Below are 21769 nucleotides of genomic sequence, written 5' to 3' on the forward strand. Positions count from 1 at the left end.
CTAGAGTGTGGTCATTTGCTGTTTTTCACTGCTGGCGGTTGCGGGGACACAAGGCAATACAGAGAGAGTCCCCCAGCTTCCTCCTAACCTCCACAGGGCTTTAGCAACCCAATGTCTTCCCAATTATAGGAAGCAGTTGGCCGGGCGCAGTGGCTCATGCCTGTAATCCCAGCACTTTGGGAAGCCGAGGTGGGCGGATCAGTTGAGGTTAGGAGTTCAAGACAAGCTTGGCCAACATGGTGAAACCCCGTCTCTACTAAAAAATACAAAAATTAGCCAGGTGTGGTGGCACACACCTGTGGTCCCAGCTACTCGGGAGGCCGAGGGAGGAGAATTGCTTGAACCCGGGAGGCGGAGGTTGCAGTGAGCCAAGATCATGCTACTGCACTCCAGCCTGGGAGACAGAGTGAGACTCCACCTCGAAAAAAAAAAAAAGAAAAAAAGCAGCAGCAGCAATTAATGCACGATACATAATACACACAGGCTTTTTTTTTTTTTTTTTTTTTTTTTTTTTAGACAGAGTCTCACTCTGTCACTAGGCTGGAATGCAATGGCACAATCTCGGCTCACTGCAACCTCCACCTCCCAGGTTCAACAGATTCTCCTGCCTCAGCCTCCCGAGTAGCTGGGACTACAGGTGTGTGCCACAAGGCCAAGCTAATTTTTGTATTTTTAGTAGAGACGGGGTTTCACCATGTTGGCCAGGATGGTCTAGATCTCTTGACCTCATGATCCACCTGCCTCGGCCTCCCTAAGTGCTGGAATTACAGGTGTGAGCCACCGCGCCCGGCCAACCACAGCCCCTCTTTTGGGCTTTTTCCTATTGCAATGATTTTTCAATGTGTCCAGTGGCTGAGTTGCCCAGATGTTTGTGGAGCTTGATGCAAACAGAATTCAGAGCCACACAGGCACCGCTAGCAAATCCACATCTCTGGTACCGAGGGCCCCAGAATCTGTGTTTTGAATACATTTTTTCAGACGCTTTTACTGTACCTTATAACCAAGATTGGGTGAGGTGTGCAAACCAAGGGCCCTGTCTCCTCCAAACCAGCAGAGCCCGGGGCATGAGGATGGCAAGCAAAGTGACAACATAAACACAGGTGTCTCCATCATAAAGGATGGGAGTGGAACGGACAGCAAGGGCCAGGTCACCCCCAGAGCATTCGTCAATTGTCAAGTCTAAAGCTAAGAAATCAGTTCATAAATGTTTCTTTATTTGCGTGTTGGCTCAAGCCCTCTTTTTAAGTCCAAGGAGGCAGTCCACATTAAGTGTGCAGGCAAAAAAGAGATGGGAAAAGGAAGCAATTTCTCTCCTGCCCTCGCTCTCTCCCTTTATCAAGCTGAGCACCTTGAGTTGCATTTGAGGAAATTAAAACTATAGCTGACGCAACCCCATTGTATGGAATTCTTTCTTTACATTTTTTGGGTTGCTACAAGGAATCAGTATTTTTTTTTTTTAAATCAGGTGGTGTGTGTGGTGGCTCACATCTGTAATCCCAGCACTTTGGGAGGCCAAGGCAGGAGGATCACTTGAGGCCAGAAGTTTGAGGCTGCAGTGAGTTATGATCATGCCACTACACTCCAGCCTGGGCAACAGAGTGAGACCCTGTCTCTAAAAAATTAAAAAAAACAATCAATGCATGAACAAAACTTTAACAAGAGAATAAAGAGGGTTGTTAGGTGAAAATGTGGCCAGCACTCCACCTCCACTTTCAAGTTCAGAGGCAGAAAGAGCACCTCTCCCTCCCACACTTGGAGAGAGGGCCCGTGAGCTGTCTCTAGCCCTCGCCTCACAGCTGGTCTTCTTGCTCTCCCTGCTCAGCTTCTGCTCTGGCCTCGGCTCTCAGCACCCTGAGGTTCCTGGCCTCACCTGCCCTGGGGACTCTCTTGGGCAGGGTTGGCAACCGGGGAGGGTGCCAGAAGGTTCGCCGGCGCTTGCGAAACCACGAAAAGCGTCCAGGGGTCTGGAACCTCACTGTCTTGACCTGTTTCCGGGCCCTGGCTCCTGGAGCTGTTCCTGTGGCCCCTTGGGCAGCTGAGACTTCAGCTTCCTGGATACCCGGGGCCCCTGCCCTCTGATTATGTGTAGCCTCTGCCCTCTGGCCAGCCTGGGCCTGTGCCCTCTGATTATCTGCACCCTGGACAGCTGGGGCCCTTTCCCTCTGGTCATGTACGGCCTCTTCCCTTTGATTATCTGTAGCCTCTGACCCCTGGTCAGCTGGGGCCTCCGCCCTCTGATTATCTGCAGCCTCTTCCCTCTGGTTATCTGCGCCCTGTGGCCTCTGGTCAGCTGGGGCCTCTGCCCTCTGATTATCTGCAGCCTCTGCCCCCTCCTCAGCTGGGGCCCCTGCCCTCTGATTATCTGCAGCCTCTTCCCTCTGATTATCTGCAGCCTCTGCCCCCTGGTCAGCTGGGGCCCCTGCCCTCTGATTACCTGCAGCCCCTTCCCGCTGGTCAGCTATGGCCTCTTCCCTTTGATTATCTGCAGCCTCTCCCCCCTGATCAGCCTCGATGTCTGCCCCCTGACCTGTGGGCGCTGTCTGCTCCTTCCTGCGGTGCCGAAAGGAGGCCCAGTTGATCTTGGGCCTCCATCGCCTAGGGGAGGCCTGGGGCACACAAACATCTCCCGCGTTTCCCACGCGATCCCCCGGGCTGGTGCCCTCTGGCGCCGATGATACCCCTGCGCTCTCCACTGCGGTGGAGGCCAGCCGGCCCTCGCCCACCCCGGGGCCCGCCCTCGGCGCCCAACCCTTCACCCTCCGCTTCAGCCTCCCCCAGGACACCTGGCTGACATACTCCCGCCACCTGTCCGCCTTGGACAGCTGAGGCCCCAGGTTGTCCTCAAACATGGGCACTGGCAGGTTGACGCGGCGGCGGGCAGGCGGCGCGCTGGGCTGCTTCTCCTGTCGTCGGAGGAAGGCCTCGACCAGTTCCTCATCATCCTCGCTCTCCAGGTCGCTTCCCAGGAACTTGCTGCCCAGGTAGCTGACGGGCATTTTGCGCACCTTCTTGCCCCGCCGCGGGCCCTGGCGGCTCTTGTCTCTGGAGGTCTCGAAGTCGCTGAACTCGCTGTCGCTGGCGTTGCTGCTGTCGTACGTGCCCACGACCAGCCGGGGCGGAGGAGTCACCATCTGCTGCACTCTCCTCACTCGGGGCTCCTTGGGCTTTTTGGGGGGCTGGGGCGGGTGCGGGGTGCTCTTCTCGATGATGCGGGCCACGTCCTCCAGGGTGCGGCCCTCTTCTTCCAGGAACTGGGTCAGCCGCTCCCGAAATTCTGCTTCCTTGGTGGCGGGTTTAGAGATGACTCTCCAGACGCCCCCGGCCAGCCTGACCTCCCGGGGGATGAGCAAATAGTCCACGTCCTCCCCGATCTGCAGCATCCCCACCGTGGAGTCCTCCTCCTTGCGGAACACCTTGCCGATCTTCTTAAATGTCCCCACGGGCTTCAGAGCTTCCACGAGGACGTCCAAATCCACATCTTTGCAGACATCGGGGACGCTCCAAAGAATGAGGCAGTCGGGGGACGGCAGGAAGCCCCAGGGGAACCAGCCCCCCACGTGGCTTTTCTCGAGAGTCTTTAAGATCTCCAGGGTGGTATCTGGGGTGAGCGGGCAATGAGCCCCAACAAACTACTGTAGCCCTTAGTCTTGAGGGAGGGACTGGATGGGGGGAGTTCCAGCAACGCTGACCCGAGAGTCTCACCTCCCCAGCCAGGGACGAGCCAAACGCCTCCAATCTCTTCGCCTGCAACAAGTAGAGTCTTGACCAAGTCCGGCTCCCCCACCAAGGACTTGGGGGAATCAATTTCCAGGATGCCTACGTGAGCCGGGGGCGAGGTCAGTCCCAAGGCTCAAGGCCCACTCCAAGCTGGAAACGTGGTGTCCCAGCTCCAAGTTGGGGCGCGCGGGCTGCCAGTGACTCTTCCTGCCCCAGGCCCCAGGGACGCGGCTGGAACTTGGGACAGGACTTCGCAGACAAAGACGGTCCAGTCGAGGCTATTCAATATGGCCGAGGCGCTGGGAGGCCCCAGCCCGGCCCCCCAGTAGGGTCCCCCGCCCCCAGGCAGGCCGCCACCCAGCTCCAGGCTGACCTTGACTCGCCGCAGCCCGCCAGCCCGCGCGCTTAGAGGTCTGCACGGTGGAGCGCGCGGGCAGGAAGTTCCTCCTCGCCCTCCGCCAGAATGAGGCCCACCTTCCCCCGTCTCATCTTACACTCCCAGACTCTGGAAGACTGACAGGGGGGCTGTCCACTCCCTTCGGGGCGGCCTCCTTCCCCTCCCCCACAGGGGTGTGGCCGCGCCCCGGGCCTAGCTGGGCCCATTGCTTCCCAGCGAAGCGGCAGTGGCCCACGTCAGCACCTTTCCTGAAAGGCAGCGGTTCCCAAACCTGCCATCCGAAATGTACAAGTTTCCAGCCAAGTCCGGGAGGTGGGTGTGCTAGTGGATTCTACTTTTTGAGAGCCACTGGTACCATAGATTAGCATTTTAAATTCACGCGACTATCGGTACCCGTACACCTATATGCGTGGGTAGAGAAATGGGTACCGGGGTCTTACTGCAATAGTCCCACTGTGGCGCTTGGCAGGTCAGGGCTCAATACGTATTTTTGAGTGGATGAATAAACCTAAATGTTCATGGCCAGGCGCGGTGGCTCATGCCTGTAATGCCAGCACTTTGGGAGGCCCAGGTGGGTGGAACACTTGAGGCCAGGAGTTCGAGACCAGCCTGGCCAACATGGTGAAACCCTCGTCTATACAAAAAATACAAAAATTAGCCGGGTGTGGTGGTGCGCGTGTGTAGTCCCAAGCTACGCGGGAGGCTGAGGCAGGAGAATGGTGTGAACCTGGAAGGTGGAGGTTGCAGAGATCGTGCCACTGCACTCCGGCCTGAGCAACAGAGGGAGACTCTGTCTCAAAAAAACAAAAGTGCAAAAAAACCCCACAAATAACAACAAAAAACCCTAAAAGTTCATGAGTAGAGACTGCCTCTATTTTATGGTAGTATCTTACAGTGAAATATTTTGCAACTTTGAAAAAAGAATGAGACGGCTAAGGATAGGCACGGTTTATGAGGCGCTTCCTATGTAGTAGGCACCATTCCCAGTGCTTTCTATGAATGAACTCAGGAAATCCTTGCTATAACAGGAGACTGGTAGCATGAGTACAATTCCCATTAGACAGCCGAGGAAACAGGCCCAAGGACATAAAACCACACTCTCAAGGTCACAGCCATGGGGAGTGGTTGAGTTTGGATTTGAATCCAGAACAGTCTGCCTTTTGTGTCGACCAAAGAGTCAAGATGGCCGGGCGCGGTGGCTCACGCCTGTAATCCCAGCCCTTTGGGAGGCTGAGGCGGGCAGATCACGAGGTCAGGAGATCGAGACCACCCTGGCTAACGCGGTGAAACCCTGTCTCTACTAAAAATACAAAAAAATTAGCTGGGCGTGGTGGTATGTGCCTGTAGTCCCAGCTACTCGAGAGGCTGAGGCAGGAGAATCTCTTGAACCGGGAGGCGGAGGTTGCAGTGAGCCGAGATCGCACCACTGCACTCCAGCCTGGGCGACAGAGCAAGACTCCGTCTCAAAAAAAAAAAAAAAAAAGAATCAAGATGTAGACCAATGCTAGTCGCATTCAGCTGGGAGCTCGGTTCTTGAGACGCGAGTCTACCGAAGCTCCTGCCAGTTGAGAGGCGAGTCTGCCGAAGCTCCCGGCCGAAAAAAGCCAAATCCTTCCTTAACCCGGTGTCTGAGGGGTTTTGTCCGTGGCTCCTCCTGCTACAGTACATGCGACTAGCATTGGTCCACATCTTTGGAACCAGGCATCCAGAGATATGCTGAATAGGCCTCGTTAGGAACCCTCAGAGGTACATGGTAAGGCCAGTGCCATCGATCATCTTTTTACAGATGGGGAAACTGAGGCTGGTCTGAAGTTGCACAGCTCTGAGTGGTGGATCTAATAGTAGAACCAGATCTTGGGCACTAGCATTTAAAACACCAGCTGACGCTAAAGACACAGCTAATCCCCTTCTCCTAAATGTGTTGCACCATTTAACCACTTAGCAGCCAGAATACTTGCAGCCACTCTTGCGTGGATGTGTACAAATCCCCCTCACTGGGCTCCCCGCCTCCCCGTTACTGCTTGCAATCCAGGCCCCATCCAGAAGCTGGGGTATCTTTTAAAAACTTAGGTTCGATTTGTCTCTACTCTTTTGAAAATTCTCCATCTCAGGCTGGGCGCCGTGGCTCACGCCTTTAATCCAGCACTTTGGTAGGCTGAGGCGGGTGGATTACCTGAGGTCCGGAGTTTGAGACCAGCCTGGTCAACATGGCAAAACCCCATCTCTACTAAAAAATACAAAAATTGCCGGGCGCGGTGGCTCACGCCTGTAATCCCAGCATTTTTGGGAGGCTGAAGCGGGTGGATCACCTGAGGTCAGGAGTTCGAGACCAGCCTGGCCAACATGGTGAAACCCCGCCTCTACTAAAACTACAAAACTAGCCTGGCTTGGTGGCGCATGCCTGTAATCCCAGCTACTCCGGAGGCTCAGGCAGGAGAATCGCTTGAACCCGAGATTCAGAGGTTGCAGTGAGCTGAGACCGTGCCATTGCACTCCAGCCTGGTCAACAAGAGTGAAACTCCGTCTCAAAAACAAACACACAAAAAAAAAAAAAAAACGAAACAAACAAAAATACAAGAATTAGCCGGGCGTGGTGGCACATGCCTGTAATCCCAGCTACTGGGGAGGCTGAGGCAGGAGAATCGCTTGAACTGGGAGGCGGAGGTGGCAGTGAGCCAAGATCGCGCCACTGCCCTCCAGCTTGGGCGACAGAGCGAGACTTCGTCTCAAATAAATAAATAAATGTGATCTTATTTAACTCATAAAGGAACCAGGCAAATTTTTAAAGAGGGAACAGAGGAAAAAGACGGGCGAGAGGGAAAGAAAAGATGTGGGGGCTTAGGGGAAGTTAAGGTCTCAGCGAGCGGCCTGTTCACAATTACTGGCTTATTCAGGTTGTTTTTCTCTTGCAGAGCCAGGTCGTTGGGCTTCGCTGGATTTTTCTCCTTTTTCTCCCTGGCTCAGTCCCAGCCGCCGCGCTCAGCCCCCGGGCCTCCTGCGGCCCCGCCCCTCCCCTCCCTCTTGCACAGTTTGTGGCCTCCGCAGTCCGGCGGTCTCCATGGCAACCACCGGACGCGCTCCTCCGCGCGGATCAAAGCTAAGCGGGTGGACCCGGGGCGGGGGCGGAGGCGGAGGCGAGGCTGCAGGGAGATGATGGGGGTGGGGGCGCCACGGAGGACGAGGGCAGGAGCTCCTCTTTTCTGCCCCTGGTGCCTCCCTTAGGCCTCATCCCCAAAGCCAGCTTCCCTGAAAAGCTGTTTGTAGAAACCAAAAAATGAAAAATCCTAAGGACACCTAGGTTTCAGGAATGCTGGTTAAAGAATCGCAAGGCTGAGGGCTCGTGACAGTGCCTTCCAAGTGGTGACCTCGCAGATGAGACGTTTGGGTTTTGTAGTCATAAAAGGGCTTTCGTTTTGTTTGTTTGTTTTTTTGTTTGTTTTGTTTTTTTATTTGGTGGGGGAGCAGGGAGCGGCGCAAGGAGGATAATCTTAGAAATGAAAATCCCAAATGTTCCACATTTTTGCAAAAATTGTCAACCCCCGGCCGGGGGTGGTGACTCATACCTGTAATCCCAGCACTTCGGGAAGCCAAGGCAGGAGGTTCGGTTGAGCCCAGGAATTGGAGACCAGCCTGGGCAACATAGCGAGACTCCGGTCTCCACAAAAAATTTAAAAATTAGCCGAATATGATGGTGTGCGCCTGTGGTCTGAGCTACTCGGGAGACTGTGGTGGGCCTATCGCTTGAGCCCGGGAGGTCAGGGCTGCAGGAAGCGGAGATCGCCCATCTGCCCGCCAGCCTGGGTAACAGAGCGAGACTCCGTCTCCAAAAAAAAAAAAAAAAAAAAAAATTACCGGCTCCTGAGCGGTTCAGCTGTGGGTGTTTTTAATTGCACCTATCTCTGGCAGGTGAGACCCTTCTCCAGCCGTCACAGAATAAAATAATGAAAACGAGAACTGTAGCCTCACTTTTGCATTTGTTTAAAAGAAATGGAAAATTGGAAAAGAATGGGGAAGAGAAACAAAACACGGCTGAAATCCCTCTACCCAGCTACATTTTGTTGCCATTTAAAAAAAAAATGAGACACACGGGCCGGGGCAGTGGCTCAAGCTTGTAATCCAAGCACTTTGGGAGGCCTAGGCGGGCAATCGCCTGAAGTCAGGAGTTCGAGACCAGGCTGGCCAACATGATGAAACCCCGCCATCTCTACTAAAAGTACAAAAATTAGCTGGGCACGATGGCGGGCACCCGTAATCTCAGCTACTAGGGAGGCTGAGGCAGGAGAATCGCTTGAACCCGGGAGGCACAGGTTGCAGTGAGCTGAAGTGGTGCCACTGTACTCCATCAGGTTTATTAAATTCCAATCTCCACACACTTTTTGTTTGTTTATTTGTTTGTTTGTTTTGAGACAGGGTCTTGCTCTGTCGCCCAGGCTGGAATGCAGTGATACGATTTCTGCTCACTTCAGCCTCAACCTCCTGGGCTCAAGCTATCCTCCCATCTCAGTCAGCCTCCCAAGTAGCTGGGACTACAGGCCCATGTCACCATGCCCAGCTAATTTTTTGTAAAGTTGGAGTTTTGCCATGTTTTCCAGGCTGATCTCGAACTCCTGGGCTCAAGCGATCCTCCTACCTCAGCCTCCCAAAGTGCTGGCATTACAGAAGGAAGCCACCATGCCTGGCCCCAATCTCCACACTCGGTGGGGTGGATCGCTTGAGCCCAGGAGTTCAAGACCAGCCTGGGCAACATAGCAAAACCCCATCTCTATAAAAATAGTACAAAAAATTAGCTGGATGTGGTGGTGCACGCCTGTAGTCCCAACTACTCGGGAGGCTGAGGTGGGAGGAGCATCTGAGCATAGGATGTCCAGGCTGCAGTGAGCCATTATCGCACCACTACACCCCAGCCTGGGTGACAGACTGAGACCCTGTCTCAGAAAAGTTTAGAAAAAAGAGGCCAAGGGCTGGGCGTGGTGGCTCACGCCTGTAATCCCAGCACTTTGAGAGGCCGAGGCAGGCAGATCACGAGGTCAGGAGAGCGAGACCATCCTGGCTAACACAGTGAAACCCTGTGTCTACTAAAAATACAAAACATTAGCTGGGCACAGTGGCAGGCGCCTGTAGTCCCAGCTACTCGGGAGGCTGAGGCAGGAGAATCGCGTGAACCCGGGAGGCGGAGGTTGCAGTGAGCCGAGATTGTGCCACGGCACTCCAGCCTGGGAGACAAAAAAAAAAAAAAAAAAAGAAAAGAAAAGAAGGAAAGAAAAAGAAAAAGGAGGCCAAGGAAGATAACACAGAGGCAAAGCCGTACAGAGTGAAGGAGGCGATGTGGATGTGACCCTGTAGGCAGAGGCTGGAGAGATGCAGTCAACAGCCAAGGAACTCCTGGAGCCACCGGAAGCTTGAAGAGGCAAGCAAGTTCCTCCCCCGGAGCCTCTGGAAGGAGCTCAGCCTTGCCAGCACCTTGATTTTGGATTTCTGTCCTCCAGAACCGTGAGAGAATACATTTCTGATGTTTTAAGCCATCTAGTATTTGGTAATGTGTCACGACAGCCATAGGAAACGAATACAGAGCCCGCTGTGTGGCCACGAATTCCCCTAACTCCAGTGAGGGCAATTCCAAATTAAAACATGCTAATTTTATTCTGTGACCTCGTCTCTCAGGAATAATTATCCTTGAAGTGAAAGAATTCTTGTACAGTGTCCTGCGCCCCAGGAATTACATATGGGTGATGGGCACCTTGGAAGTGATAGGTTTTTTTTTCTTTTTTGAGACCGAGTCTCGCTTTGTCGCCCAGGCTAGAGTGCAGTGGCCCCGTCTTGGCTCACTACAACTTGCACCTCCCGGGTTCAAGCAATTCTGCCTCAGGCTCCAAAGTACATGGGATTACAGGCATGCGCTACCACGCCCAGTTAATTTTTGTATTTTTAGCAGAGATGGGCTTTCACCATGTTGGCCAGGCTGGTCTCGAACTCCTGACCTCAAATGATCCACCCACCGTGGCCTCCCAAAGTGCTGGGAATACAGGCGTGAGCCACTGTGCCCAACCACTGCTCTGATTTCTGTCCCTATAGTGTTTTTTTAGTTTTATATAAAAGGAAGTATATAGTGTGTGTCCTCTTTGGTCTGACTTCTTTCACTCCGCATAACGCTTCTGAGGTTCACCGATGTTGCTGTATGCATCTGAAGTTCATTCCTTTTTTTTTTTTTTTTTTTGAGACGGAGTCTTACTCTGTCACCAAACTGTGACAGGAGGAGTGCAGTGGCACAATCTTGGCTCACCACAACCTCCGCCTCCCCAGTTCAAGCAATTCTCCTGCCTCGGCCTCCCGAGTAGCTGGGACTACAGGCGCCCGCCACCACACGCAGCTAGTTTTTGTCTTTTTAGTAGAGACGGGGTTTCACCATGTTGGCCAGGATGGTCTCCATCTCTTGACTTCATGATCTGCCTGCCTCAGCCTCCCAAGGTGCTGGGAGGGTGACCGCGCCCGGCTAGTACATTCTTTTTTGTTGCTACGTCATATTCTATTGCATGAACACATCGCAGTTTGTTTATTCATTCACCCGTCGTCGGCCATCGAGTTGTTTCTAGTTTTTAGTTCTTAGAAATAAAGCTGCTGCCGGGCGCTGTGGCTCACGCCTGTAATCCCAGCACTTTGGGAGGCTGAGGCGGGTGGATCACGAGGTCAGGAGATCGAGACCAGCCTGACTAACACAGTGAAACCCCGTCTCTACTAAAAATACAAAAAAAAAAAAAAAAAAAATTAGCCGGGCGTGGTGGCGGACACCTGTAATCCCAGCTACTCGGGAGACTGAGGCAGGATAATCGCTTGAACCTGGGAGGCAGAGGTTGCAGTGAGCTGAGATCATGCCATTGCACTCCAGCCTGGGTGACAAGAGCGAAACTCCATCTCAAAAAAAATAAAAAAAATACAAAATTTGCTGGGCATGGTGCCATATGCCTGTAATCTCAGCTACTCGGGAGGCTGAGGCAGGAGAATCGCTTGAACCTGGGAGGCGGAGGTTGAGGACGTTGAGGTGAGCTGAGATAGCGCCATTGCACTCCAGACTGGGCAACAAGAGTGAAACTGACTCAAAAAAATATATATATACCCTCGTTTCCTCGTTTGGTTCCCCCCTCCCTCTGCCTCCAAGCCCAGGGCTTCCCCGTGAGCTTCTTCCATCTGTCAGAGGCATTTAAACCAGAGCAACTCCACCTTGAATAGGGTTTGGGTAAAATGAGGCTGAAACCTACTGGGCTGCATTCCCAGACAGTGAAGGCATTCTAAGTCACCGGATGACATAGGAGGTCGGCACAAGATACAGGTCATAAAGACCTTGCTGATAAAACAGGTTGCAGTAAAGAAGCAGGCTAAATCCCATCAAAACCAAGATGGCCACAAGAGTAACCTCTGGTCGTCCTCACTGCTACACTCCCACCAGCGCTATGACAGTTTGCAAATGCCATGGCAATGTCAGGCAGTTACTCTCTATGGTCTAAAAAAAGGAGGCATGACTAATCTACCCCTTGTTTAGCATATCATCAATAAATAACCACAAAAATGGGCAATCAGCAGCCCTCAGGGCTGCTCTGCCTGTGGAGTAGCCATTCTTTTATTCCTCTACTTTCTTTTTTTTGTTTTTATTCTGAGATGGAGCTTCGCTCTTGTTGCCCAGGTTGGAGTGCAATGGCACGATCTTGGCTCACTGCAATCTCCGACTCCCAGGTTCAAGCAATTCTCCTGCCTCAGCCTCCCCAGTAGCTGGGATTACAGGTGCGCGCCACCACGCCCAGCTAATTTTTGTATTTTTAGTAGAGACCAGGTTTCGCCATGTTGGCCAGGCTGGTCTCGAACTCCTGACCTCTGGTGATCTGCCCACCTTGGCCTTCCAAAGTGCTGGGATTAAAGGTGTGAGCCACTACACCCGGCCTACTTTCTTAATAAACTTGCTTTCACTTTACTCTATAAACTTGTCCTGAATTATTTCTTGCACGAGATTCAAGAACCCTCTCTTGGGGTCTGGATCAGGACCCCTTTCCAGTAACACATCATAGTATGGCCTCTTCCCCTTGGGATCTGTGAGTAATGAACATCTTTTCAGCAGTAGTCATCTGCTGAAGTCTCTTGGCCTTACCATACCTAAATCATAATAAAACCTGTATTAAAACAATCCCACATATTTCCTGAGTACCTGCTATGTGCCAGGCACAGTGCTGGGTCCTGAGGATAAGGAGACAGACCCAGTTCTGCCCTCTGGGAGCTCACAGTCTTTCAGGGAAGAGTGGCATCAAAGATTTATGCAAATAAAATTAATCAGCATTGAGAGGTTTACCAAGCTGGAAAAATACAGGGGAGCTATGAGAGGATAAAATAGGGGCACCTAGGCAAGTCTGACCAACAGGGTAAAACCCCGTCTCTACTAAAAGTACAAAATTAGCCGGGCATGGTGGCGCATGCCTGTAATCCCAGCTACTTGGGAGGCTGAGGCAGGAGAATTGCTTGAACCTGGGAGGCAGAGGTTGCAGTGAGCTGAGATCACGCCATTGAACTCCAGCCTGGGCAACAAGAGCAAAACTCTGTCTCAAAAAAAAAAAAAAAAAAATTGGGGCACCTAATCTGGTCTGAGGTGTCCAGGAAGGTTTCCTGGAGGGAGGGGGTAGAAAGCCTGAAGGACAGCCGGGCGTGGTGGCTCACGCCTGTAATCCCAGCACTTTGGGAGGCCGAGGCAGGCAGATCACGAGGTCAGGAGATCGAGACCATCCTGGCTAACATGGTGAAACCCCGTCTCTACTAAAAATACAAAAAATTAGCCAGGCGTGGTGGCGGGCGCCTGTAGTCCCAGCTACTCGGGAGGCTGAGGCAGGAGAATGGCGTGAACCCTGAAGGCAGAGCTTGCAGTGAGCTGAGATCAGGCCACTGCACTCCAGCCTGGGCGACAGAGTGAGACTCCATCTAAAAATAAAAATAAAAAAGAAAGCCTGAAGGGCGACTGAAAGTCAGAGGGAACAGCAGGTGAAGAGCCGTGTGCTCTGCGCCCACCTAGGCACATATGCCCACCCTTTCCCTGCCCCCCCCAACTTCCTGCCCCATCAGCCGGGGGTCCCACAGGCACCAGAGGGCACATGCAGCTGGCATATATACATATATATACACATATATATACACGTATATACACATATATACACATATATACGTATATACATATATACACATATATATACGTATATACGTATATATACACATATACGTATATACATATATATGTGTATATATACACACACATATATATACATATATATATATTTTTTTCCTTTTTGAGACGGAGTCTCACTCTGTCGCCCAGGCTGGAGTGCAGTAGCATGATCTTGGCTCACTGGAACCTCTGCCTCCCAGGTTCATGCTATTCTCCCACCTCAGCCTCCCGAGTAGCTGGGATTACAGGTGCGCAACACCACTCCTGGCTAATTTTTGTATTTTTAGTTGAGACGGGGTTTCACCATGTTGGCCAGGCTGGTCTCAAACTCCTAGCCTCAACTGATCCACCTGCCTTGGCCTGCAAAAGTGCTGGGATTACAGGCATGAACCACTGCACCTGGCCGGAATCACACGTTATGTGTCGGTCACTCAGAGAGTCAGAGACTGCCTTCAGAATCCCTGTTTCTCACCAAGGACTGCTGGGAGGAGGCCCCAGGGTGCTGTCTCCCTGGATTCACCAAGACCCCATTCCTCTTTGTGCCGTGTCAGCCCTCCATGTGGTGGAGCACGTGGGCTCTGGAGCTAGGCTGCCTGGGTTCAAATTCTGGCTCTATCACTCTGTGGCTGTGTGATCTTGGGTCAGTTCCTTCACCTCTCTGAGCCTTGGTTTCCTTCTCTGCAAAATGGCAGTTGTAATGAGACTTAACCTTATGGAGAGGTTGTGAGCAGTTCACGAGACCATGATAGGTATTGGCACAGAACCCACGGATGGTAAATGCTCACAGTCATTAGAAAAGGCAGAGTGGGCCAGGCATGGTGACTCATGCCTGTAATCCCAGCACTTTGGGAGGCCAAGGCGGGCAGATCACAAGGTCAGGAGATCGAGACCATCCTGGCCAACATGGTGACACCCTGACTCTACTAAAAATATAAAAAATTAGCCGGGTGTAGTGGCGCGCACCTGTAGTCCCAGCTACTCAGGAGGCTGAGGCAGGAGAATTGCTTGAACCTGGGAGGTGGAGGTTGCAGTGAGCCAAGATCGCGCCGCAGCACTCCAGCCTGGGCCACGGAGCGAGACTCCGTCTCAAAAACAACAACAAAAAAAGCAGTGTGGTCTAGCTGTTCGTAGACTCAAGTCCGGTTCACATCCTGGCTCTGTTTACAGATCGTGTGGCTCTGTGCCTCAGTTTCCAAATCTGGAGAATGAGATTGTGTCAGTCTCATGGTGTTCAGTCTTATGAGGATTAAATTAATTGTTTGTGTAAGATGCTTAGAATAGTGCCTGGTACGTATGAATATTCAATATACACGAAGATTATTCTCTGCTCTAAGCCCCCACTTAGAACCAGAGCATATACTGCAGTTTCAAACAGGCCCTCAGAGTGCCACCCACCTCTGGCTTGTTTCTCAAGGAATCCTGAAGAATTTCTTCTCCCAGCCATTTACCAGAAACATCATGCTCTATGACTCCGATGTCAGCTGGGGCCTCCCAGCCTGAGAGAGACCCGAATCAGTGTTAGGAGCACAGAATGTGGCGAGAGGCCTGTTTTCAATTTCTGTTGTGCTTTGCTCTGTAACCTTAGAGAAGTTACTTAGCCTCTCTGAGCTTTACTTTCTTCATCCATAGAATGAGATGATGATCTTAATAATAGTACAGGTTGATCATCTAATCTCTTATCTGGTCTTTTTTTTTTTTTTTTTTTTTTTTTGAGATGTAGAGGGCTATCACTCTGTCATCCAGGCTGGAGTGCAGTGGTGCAATCACAGTTCACTGCAGCCTTGATCTCCTGGCCTTAAGCGATCCTTCCACCTCAGCCTCCAGAGTAGCTGGGACTACAGGTGCATGCCACCGTGCCTAATTTTTTTTTTTTAGTTTTTGTAGAGATAGGGGTCTTGCTGTGTTGACCAGGCTGGTTTTGAACTGCTGGCCTCAAGTAATTCCCCCACCTTGGCCTCCCAAAGTACTGGGACTACAGGCGTGAACCACTGCACCTAGCCCACTACAGAAGTATTGATGGGATTATAAGGGCTTCCCGCATCCCCCTGGGGAGTAAATTCTACAATATAAGGTATAGTCAGTGTATCATTTTTCTAAAATCCAAAACTCTGAATTCTGAACCACATATACCCCCGAAACCACACCTAGCTGAGGGTTTTTATAAGGGATTGTGGACCTATAGGGCCATACCTCACAGGGTTGGCAGGATATGATGGGTTAATGATGTGAAGGAATGTGGCATAGTGCCTGGAACACAAGATAGCTGTTACTGTTTTTATTTCAGTTAAATTGTTTCACCTTTCACAGCAGCCACTGGAAAATGGCCTGACATCTTGAGAAGTCCGTAGCATAAAAGAAAGCTGTGTTTCGGCCGGGTGCGGTGGCTCACACCTGTAATCCCAGCACTTTGGGAGGCAGAGACGGGCAGATCCCGAGGTAAGGAGATCGAGACCATCCTGGCTAACACGGTGAAACCCCGTCTCTACTAAAAATACAAAAAAAATCAGCCGGGCTTGGTGGCAGGTGCCTGTAGTCCCAGCTACCCGGGAGGCTGAGGCAGGAGAATAGTGTGAACCCAGGAGGCGGAGCTTGCAGTGAGTCAAGATCATGCCACTGCACTCCAGCATGGGCAACAGAGAGAGATTCTGTCTCAAAAATAAATAAGTACATAAAAATAAAAATAAATGCAGTCCTGGAAGACCTCAGGCCATGGAAGCAGTTTTCAGTACTTGTTTTAGCAGCCACATCATTTTTCCAAATTAAATCTTACATGGATTTCCCCCCATAAGTCAAGGGGCAGACTATGATTTCATTAGCATACATTTATTTTATGAGTTCATATTTGTACAAAAGAGCATCTCCATCACAAAGAACAATGAAGAGTTTTAGCTGAACCCCCTTTTGAAATCAGGGGTTTACAGGAGCCAGATGCAGCCCTCCAACAGCCGGCACATTCAATTTACTTGTGAATTTTTGCTTGGGATCTGCCCTACCAGTGATGTTTTCACTCAGCTAAGTAGCTTCAAATGGTGACAGTTTTGCATGACAACTTACATTGGAGTCCCAGGATACTCTTTGGTCCAGAAAATCTTCAAAGAAAAGTGGTAGGATTTTGATTTCATGGGCAACATTGAACAACCACGCATGTTGTGTATCACAAATATAAATGTTATACCCCTGAAATCCACAATAAGCAGAAAATAGTCTTCATGCTGCAATATGATAAGAAATGTCACACTATCCCTTATTATACAACGAATATGGCTTGATGGGAGAGCAGCATGCAACAAACACACTGGAGGCTTTCATAGCATTTATTCAAGCTCAGACTCTGGGATGCAACAATGAACACAGTAGTACAATATTCTGAGAGTGGGTATGCCCAGGCCGGGCATTTACAAGGAACAGAAAGATCACGCTGGGCGCGGTGGCTCACACCTGTAATCCCAACACTTTGGGAGGCCGAGGTGGGCAGATCACAAGGTCAGGAGATCGAGACCATCCTGGCTAATATGGTGAAACCCTGTCTCTACTAAAAATACAAAAATTAGCTGGGTGTGGTGGTGCTCACCTGTAGTCCCAGATACTCAGGAGGCTGAGGCAGGAGAATCACTTGAACCCAGGAAGCAGAGGTTGCAGTGAGCCGAGATCGCACCACTGCACTCCAGCCTGGGCTACAGAAGGAGACTCCATCTCAAAAAAAAAAGAAAAAGAAAAAGAATCAACACAGAAGCCGGGCGCGGTGGCTCACACCTGCAATCCCAGCACTTTGGGAGGCTGAGGCGGGAGATTGAGACCATCCTGGCCAACATGGTGAAACCCTTTCTCTAGTAAAAATACAAAATTTAGCTGGAGATGGTGGTACGTGCCTGTAATCCCAGTTACTAGGGAGACTGAGGCAGGAGAATCGCTTGAACCAGGGAGTCAGAGGTTGCAGTGAGCTGAGATTGCACCTCTGCACTGCAGCCTGGTGACAGAGCAAGACTCTGTCTCAAAAAAAAAAAAAAAAAAAAAAAGACATTAGGAGTCTCTGACATTACAATTTGGTAGGCTGAGTCTTTGTGTTGTGTGTAAGTTACATTTTTGAAAAGAGATTCAGCTCAAACCTTTGCAGATCCTTGAACTAACATAAGTTTGCAAATTGACAGGTCGGTTTTCTCTGAGCAAAACATCTGCCTACTCACATGTATTTGGATTTTACCTGATTTTTAAAATTCTTCTTCACCTCAGTGTTAACGTCATTCATTGGTAACTCTTGATAATGGCCTCTTAATTATTTACCTCCTTTTGGACCACTGCCCTGAAGCCTTGCCTCTTCTTTAGAGAGTGGAGTTCACTCCTCCTCACCAAGCCATAGCTTCTGGAATTTAACTTGCGGAGACTCACACCCTCACCCCAGGCGCCAATCGGGGCAGAAGGGTCCCGCTTCTGACCACTTCTGTAAGAGAGACTCAGCGTGTAGAGAAAAGCGACAGCTTTTCAAGAGCCGCTTACAGATCAGTGAGTTCCTCAGAGGGGGGGAGCAGGCAACTCACTCTCAGCCATGGTTTCTGCTTGACATGAGCGAAACAGGGTGGCCCACTCCGAACAAGTTTGTGCCAGAGGTACATTCAAGGTACATGCTTTTGAAACATAGAAAACGGCTCTAGACTTTGCAATAACAGGATTTCCAGGAGGGCGCAAAGCTAGAGGGGTCCGCGCCGCCCGCCTCCCCCCAGCAAGAGAGGCTGTCCCCAGAATCAGGCCGCGGGTGACAGCCGAAGGAGGATGGCGGCCCTTCTCCCGAGTAGGGATCTCCCTGACACGTTCCTCCTGGATCAGCGTGAGTTCTCTTCAACTCCAGTAAGAGATCTGCAAAACCTTGGAATCCAGGACCGTTTCCCCCTCCTCCATTTTCTGCAAAGGGCGCAGGCGCCTGGGGGCAGCCTGTGGTCTCCATAGCAACGGTCTGACGCGCTGCTAGGCTCTGGCTCCCACTGTGCCTGCGCAGCTGGTCCCGCGGGGTCTCCCAGGTGGCGGAAGATGTTTGTGGGTCTTTGAGACCCTTCCTCACTTAGAAATTACTCTCATCTACTCAAATGATACCCATACACATATTCAGGTGTTACCCGCACACTCTCAAATATTACCCACAACTACTTTCAATTATACGCGGATGCTACCCACACACTCTAATGCTACCCACACTCACTAATGTGTATTCAAGTAACCCAAATGTTACCCGCACCTACTCAAATAGCTACTGTGAGAGTCACGGACAAGGTTTTGGTCTGTTAATTCCCTTTCTGTATCCCCAGTGCCTGGCACACTGTAGGTGCTCAGGAAATTTTGTTGGTTGCATGGATACATGGATGAATGAGCAATCCACACTCAACCAGGTTTTATGATCATTCAGCTGTTACCCACATGTATTCAAATGCTACCTACGCTCACTCCGATGTCTCCAAGTAATTCAAATATTACCCACTTACTCTGAGTGCTATGAAGGCAGGGATTTGTATTGAGTTTACTCCCTTCGTTATCCCCAGCTCCTAGAACAGTACCTGGGACATAGTAGGTATGCGGTAAATATCTGTAGGATGAATAAATGAGCCACGGGCACCCAGACGTTAACCACACCCACTCAGATGTAACCCCCAATTTAGTTAACTCAGATAAAGATATCCACCTCTTTCGCACTAGTCAGATGTTACCTGTGCTATCCAAATGATACCCATTCTTACTCCAAAGTTACCCACTCACTAGAGTCATTCGCACCCTCCCTTGCATTACCCACACTTACTCGCACTCCTTAAACATACTGAAGTGGTACCTACCCTCCTACAGTCATCACCCACACCCCCTCAGACACTCCCCACGCCCACCCGATGCCACCACCTCACAGCTTCTTGTCTGAGGCGTGATGTCGCCGGCGGTTTTTCTTGTTCTTCCTTTTGCCCCTCTTGCCATCTCCAGCCTTGCTCTCCTTCTCGGAGGAGTCCAGAGGTGGCACCACGTCCATCTGGACGGTGGCCCCAGCCTCCGGTTTCTCCCCCAGCCCAGGCACACAGCACTTTCTTGCAGGCAGCTCTCTGGGGCCTGTGGCTGGGGCACACAGTTCCTGCCTCAGGACCCGGGCCATATCTTCCACCGTCCTGCCCTCGCTCTGCAGAAAGAGGTTCAGCTTGGTCAGGAATTCGATGTCCTGCTTCCGGGGCATGTAGACCACTCTCCACACACCGCCCTTGCCCTTGATCTCCCTGGGGACTACGGCGTAATTGATGTCCTCCGTCAGCTGAATGATGGCCGCCTTGGATTTATCTTCTTCCAGATAGGCCTTCCCAGCCACTTCGAACTTGCCTAGAGGTTTGAGGGGCAGCCGAATTATCTCTTCGAATTCCTCGTGGTTGCAGTCCTCCGGGATCCCCAGGATCATCAGGGACTTGTAACTGTCCACCTCCAGGGCCTTGCACCCGTGCTCCAACAGTGCAATGTCCTTCACCCCGAACAGCATCTTGCCTAACTCTTTGAGGCAGGAGTATGCCCGCTGATGGACACCTGAGCTGCCTCGGGAATCCACGAAATTATCCAGGATGCCGCGATTCCTTCCCAAAGGCTACGAAAGAGTGAGGCCTCAGGGGCCGGAGGCCGCTCCCAGGACCCCTTAGTCCAGCTCAGTGAAGGATGCCCCCAGCCCCTGCCTGCAGGGCTGTGCAACGTCGGGGCTTCTGTGGTTCCCTCTGAGTGGGCTCGAAGATTCCCAGGGACTTACGCGTGCTGGAGAAGCAGAAGGCGGTGTTTGCCACCTGACTCGTGGCTCCCGGGTCCTGGGCAAGGCTGCACCAAGAAGGGTCTGAAGATGATGCTTCCCCTTTCTTGGCGTGGCCTCCGAAGGTCTCGCAGGCCCCAACAGTCTCTCGGGATCTGGGACTGCTGATCTCCCTGGGGCAACTGCCAACGGAGTGTCGTGGGCGGGGCCCTGGCAGGCAGGGAGGCGCGTCCCTCACCGCTGGCCCAGAGGTTGCCCTCGGTGCCCCGTGGCCGGACTAGGACGAGGATGTGGCCGCTGCACTTGCTCCCGCAGTGACGTCACCGCCTCCTTCCGCTCTGCGGCCTGGCGGTCTCCATGGCAACCGCTGGAGCATCGCCTCTGCCATTGGCCGACTGGCCGCATTGAAATCGAGAGTCTGAGGGGGTCATTCGGAGGTGAGGGGTCGGCCACCAGCCATCAGAAGCGCCCGCGAGTCTCCTTTGAATAATAGCCGATTCCAGGGGTGAGGGGACAGCAAATGTACAAGAGGCACCCGGGGCATCTTTTGGGGTCAGAAAGTAAGGAAGTGCTTAAAAAAAAAATGATGAGAACAACCTGGAAAGACACAGGAACTAGCCTGAAAGGCTCCCACTGGCCAACCCTGGGAGCATCAACGTTAAAAATGAAAGTAACAGATTATAACCCCTTGAATATAATTAGAATCTATGAGTTGATGTAGATATAAGCACATGAATGCAAAGTTTGGTGAGGAATGTGAACTATCAAAGTACCTGCCCATATAATACTCATCAAAGGGAACAAATGTATCTTTACAGTGGAATGTTCTTGCATGTAGGACACACACACACACTATAATATTCAGAGCGATATGACAGTTTACACTCAAAATGCTTCAGGGGAGAAAACATTCTTTTTTTTTTTTTTTTTTTTTTTGAGATGAAGTCTCCCTCTGTTGCCCAGGCTAGAGTGCAGTGGCCCGATCTCGGCTCATTGCAACCTCCGCCTCCCCAGTTCAAGCGATTCTCCTGCCTCAGCCTCCCAAGTAGCTGGGATTACAGGCATGCGCCACCACGCTCAGCTAATTTTTGTATTTTTAGTAGAGATGTAGTTTCACCATGTCGGCCAGGCTGGTCTTGAACTCCCAACCTCAGATGATCCGTCCACCTCGGCCTCCCAAAATGCTGGGATTACAGGCCAGAGCCATCGCACCTGGCCGTGAAAACATTCTTTATACTATATTTGCAACTCTTCTGTAGGTTTATGGTTGTTTCAAATAAATGTTTAAAAATAAATAAGAAATGTCTCCCCCATGTGATGACATCCACAATGTCTATTCCTCTCCTCCCCAGTCTCCATTAATAAAGCCAAAACATTTGGGTTAGGTCGACACCCTTTATACCCCCAGTTCCAGGGATAAGCCCTGATTGGCTTGAACCAATTAGCATAATCTCACCTCCTTGCCACAGTGATTGGTTCAGAAATGGTCACCCAGGGAACCTGGACAAAAAGCAGTTAGTGCCTAATATGCCCCTCTTCTCTGAGACTGGTTAAAGGTTAGACACGTGAACTCAGTAAGTCCAATCAGAATGAAGGTAAGGATTTCTGCAACTGGTAAGAGGAGGAAGACTCTGTCTTTCCTCCTAGACATGAAAGACTAAGTATAGGAGCTGCAGGAGGCTGTCTTGGAAGCATGACAAACTGTTTCTCTCTC

General features: G+C 51.3%; 2 protein-coding genes across 2 annotated transcripts; both read right to left on the reverse strand.

The window, feature by feature from the left end:
• Positions 1–1193: 1193 nt before the first annotated feature.
• CCDC8 (coiled-coil domain containing 8) lies at positions 1194–4330 on the reverse strand. Its single transcript, XM_054466286.2, has one exon. It carries the CDS (start codon positions 3378–3380, stop codon positions 1791–1793), a length of 1590 nt encoding a protein of 529 aa, XP_054322261.1. The 5' UTR covers positions 3381–4330; the 3' UTR covers positions 1194–1790.
• Positions 4331–16114: 11784 nt separating this feature from the next.
• PNMA8C (PNMA family member 8C) lies at positions 16115–20377 on the reverse strand. Its single transcript, XM_054466287.2, has one exon. It carries the CDS (start codon positions 19798–19800, stop codon positions 19186–19188), a length of 615 nt encoding a protein of 204 aa, XP_054322262.2. The 5' UTR covers positions 19801–20377; the 3' UTR covers positions 16115–19185.
• Between the last annotated feature and the right edge of the window lie 1392 nt (positions 20378–21769).

Source organism: Pongo pygmaeus, chromosome 20, assembly GCF_028885625.2.
Source record: "Pongo pygmaeus isolate AG05252 chromosome 20, NHGRI_mPonPyg2-v2.0_pri, whole genome shotgun sequence".
Lineage (NCBI taxonomy): Eukaryota > Metazoa > Chordata > Mammalia > Primates > Hominidae > Pongo > Pongo pygmaeus.

What these genes read in the sequence shown, in the direction of transcription:
- CCDC8 (XM_054466286.2), bottom strand. Translation starts at nt 3,380, where the DNA reads ATGCTGCAGATCGGGGAGGACGTGGACTATTTGCTCATCCCCCGGGAG.
- PNMA8C (XM_054466287.2), bottom strand. Translation starts at nt 19,800, where the DNA reads ATGCTGTTCGGGGTGAAGGACATTGCACTGTTGGAGCACGGGTGCAAG.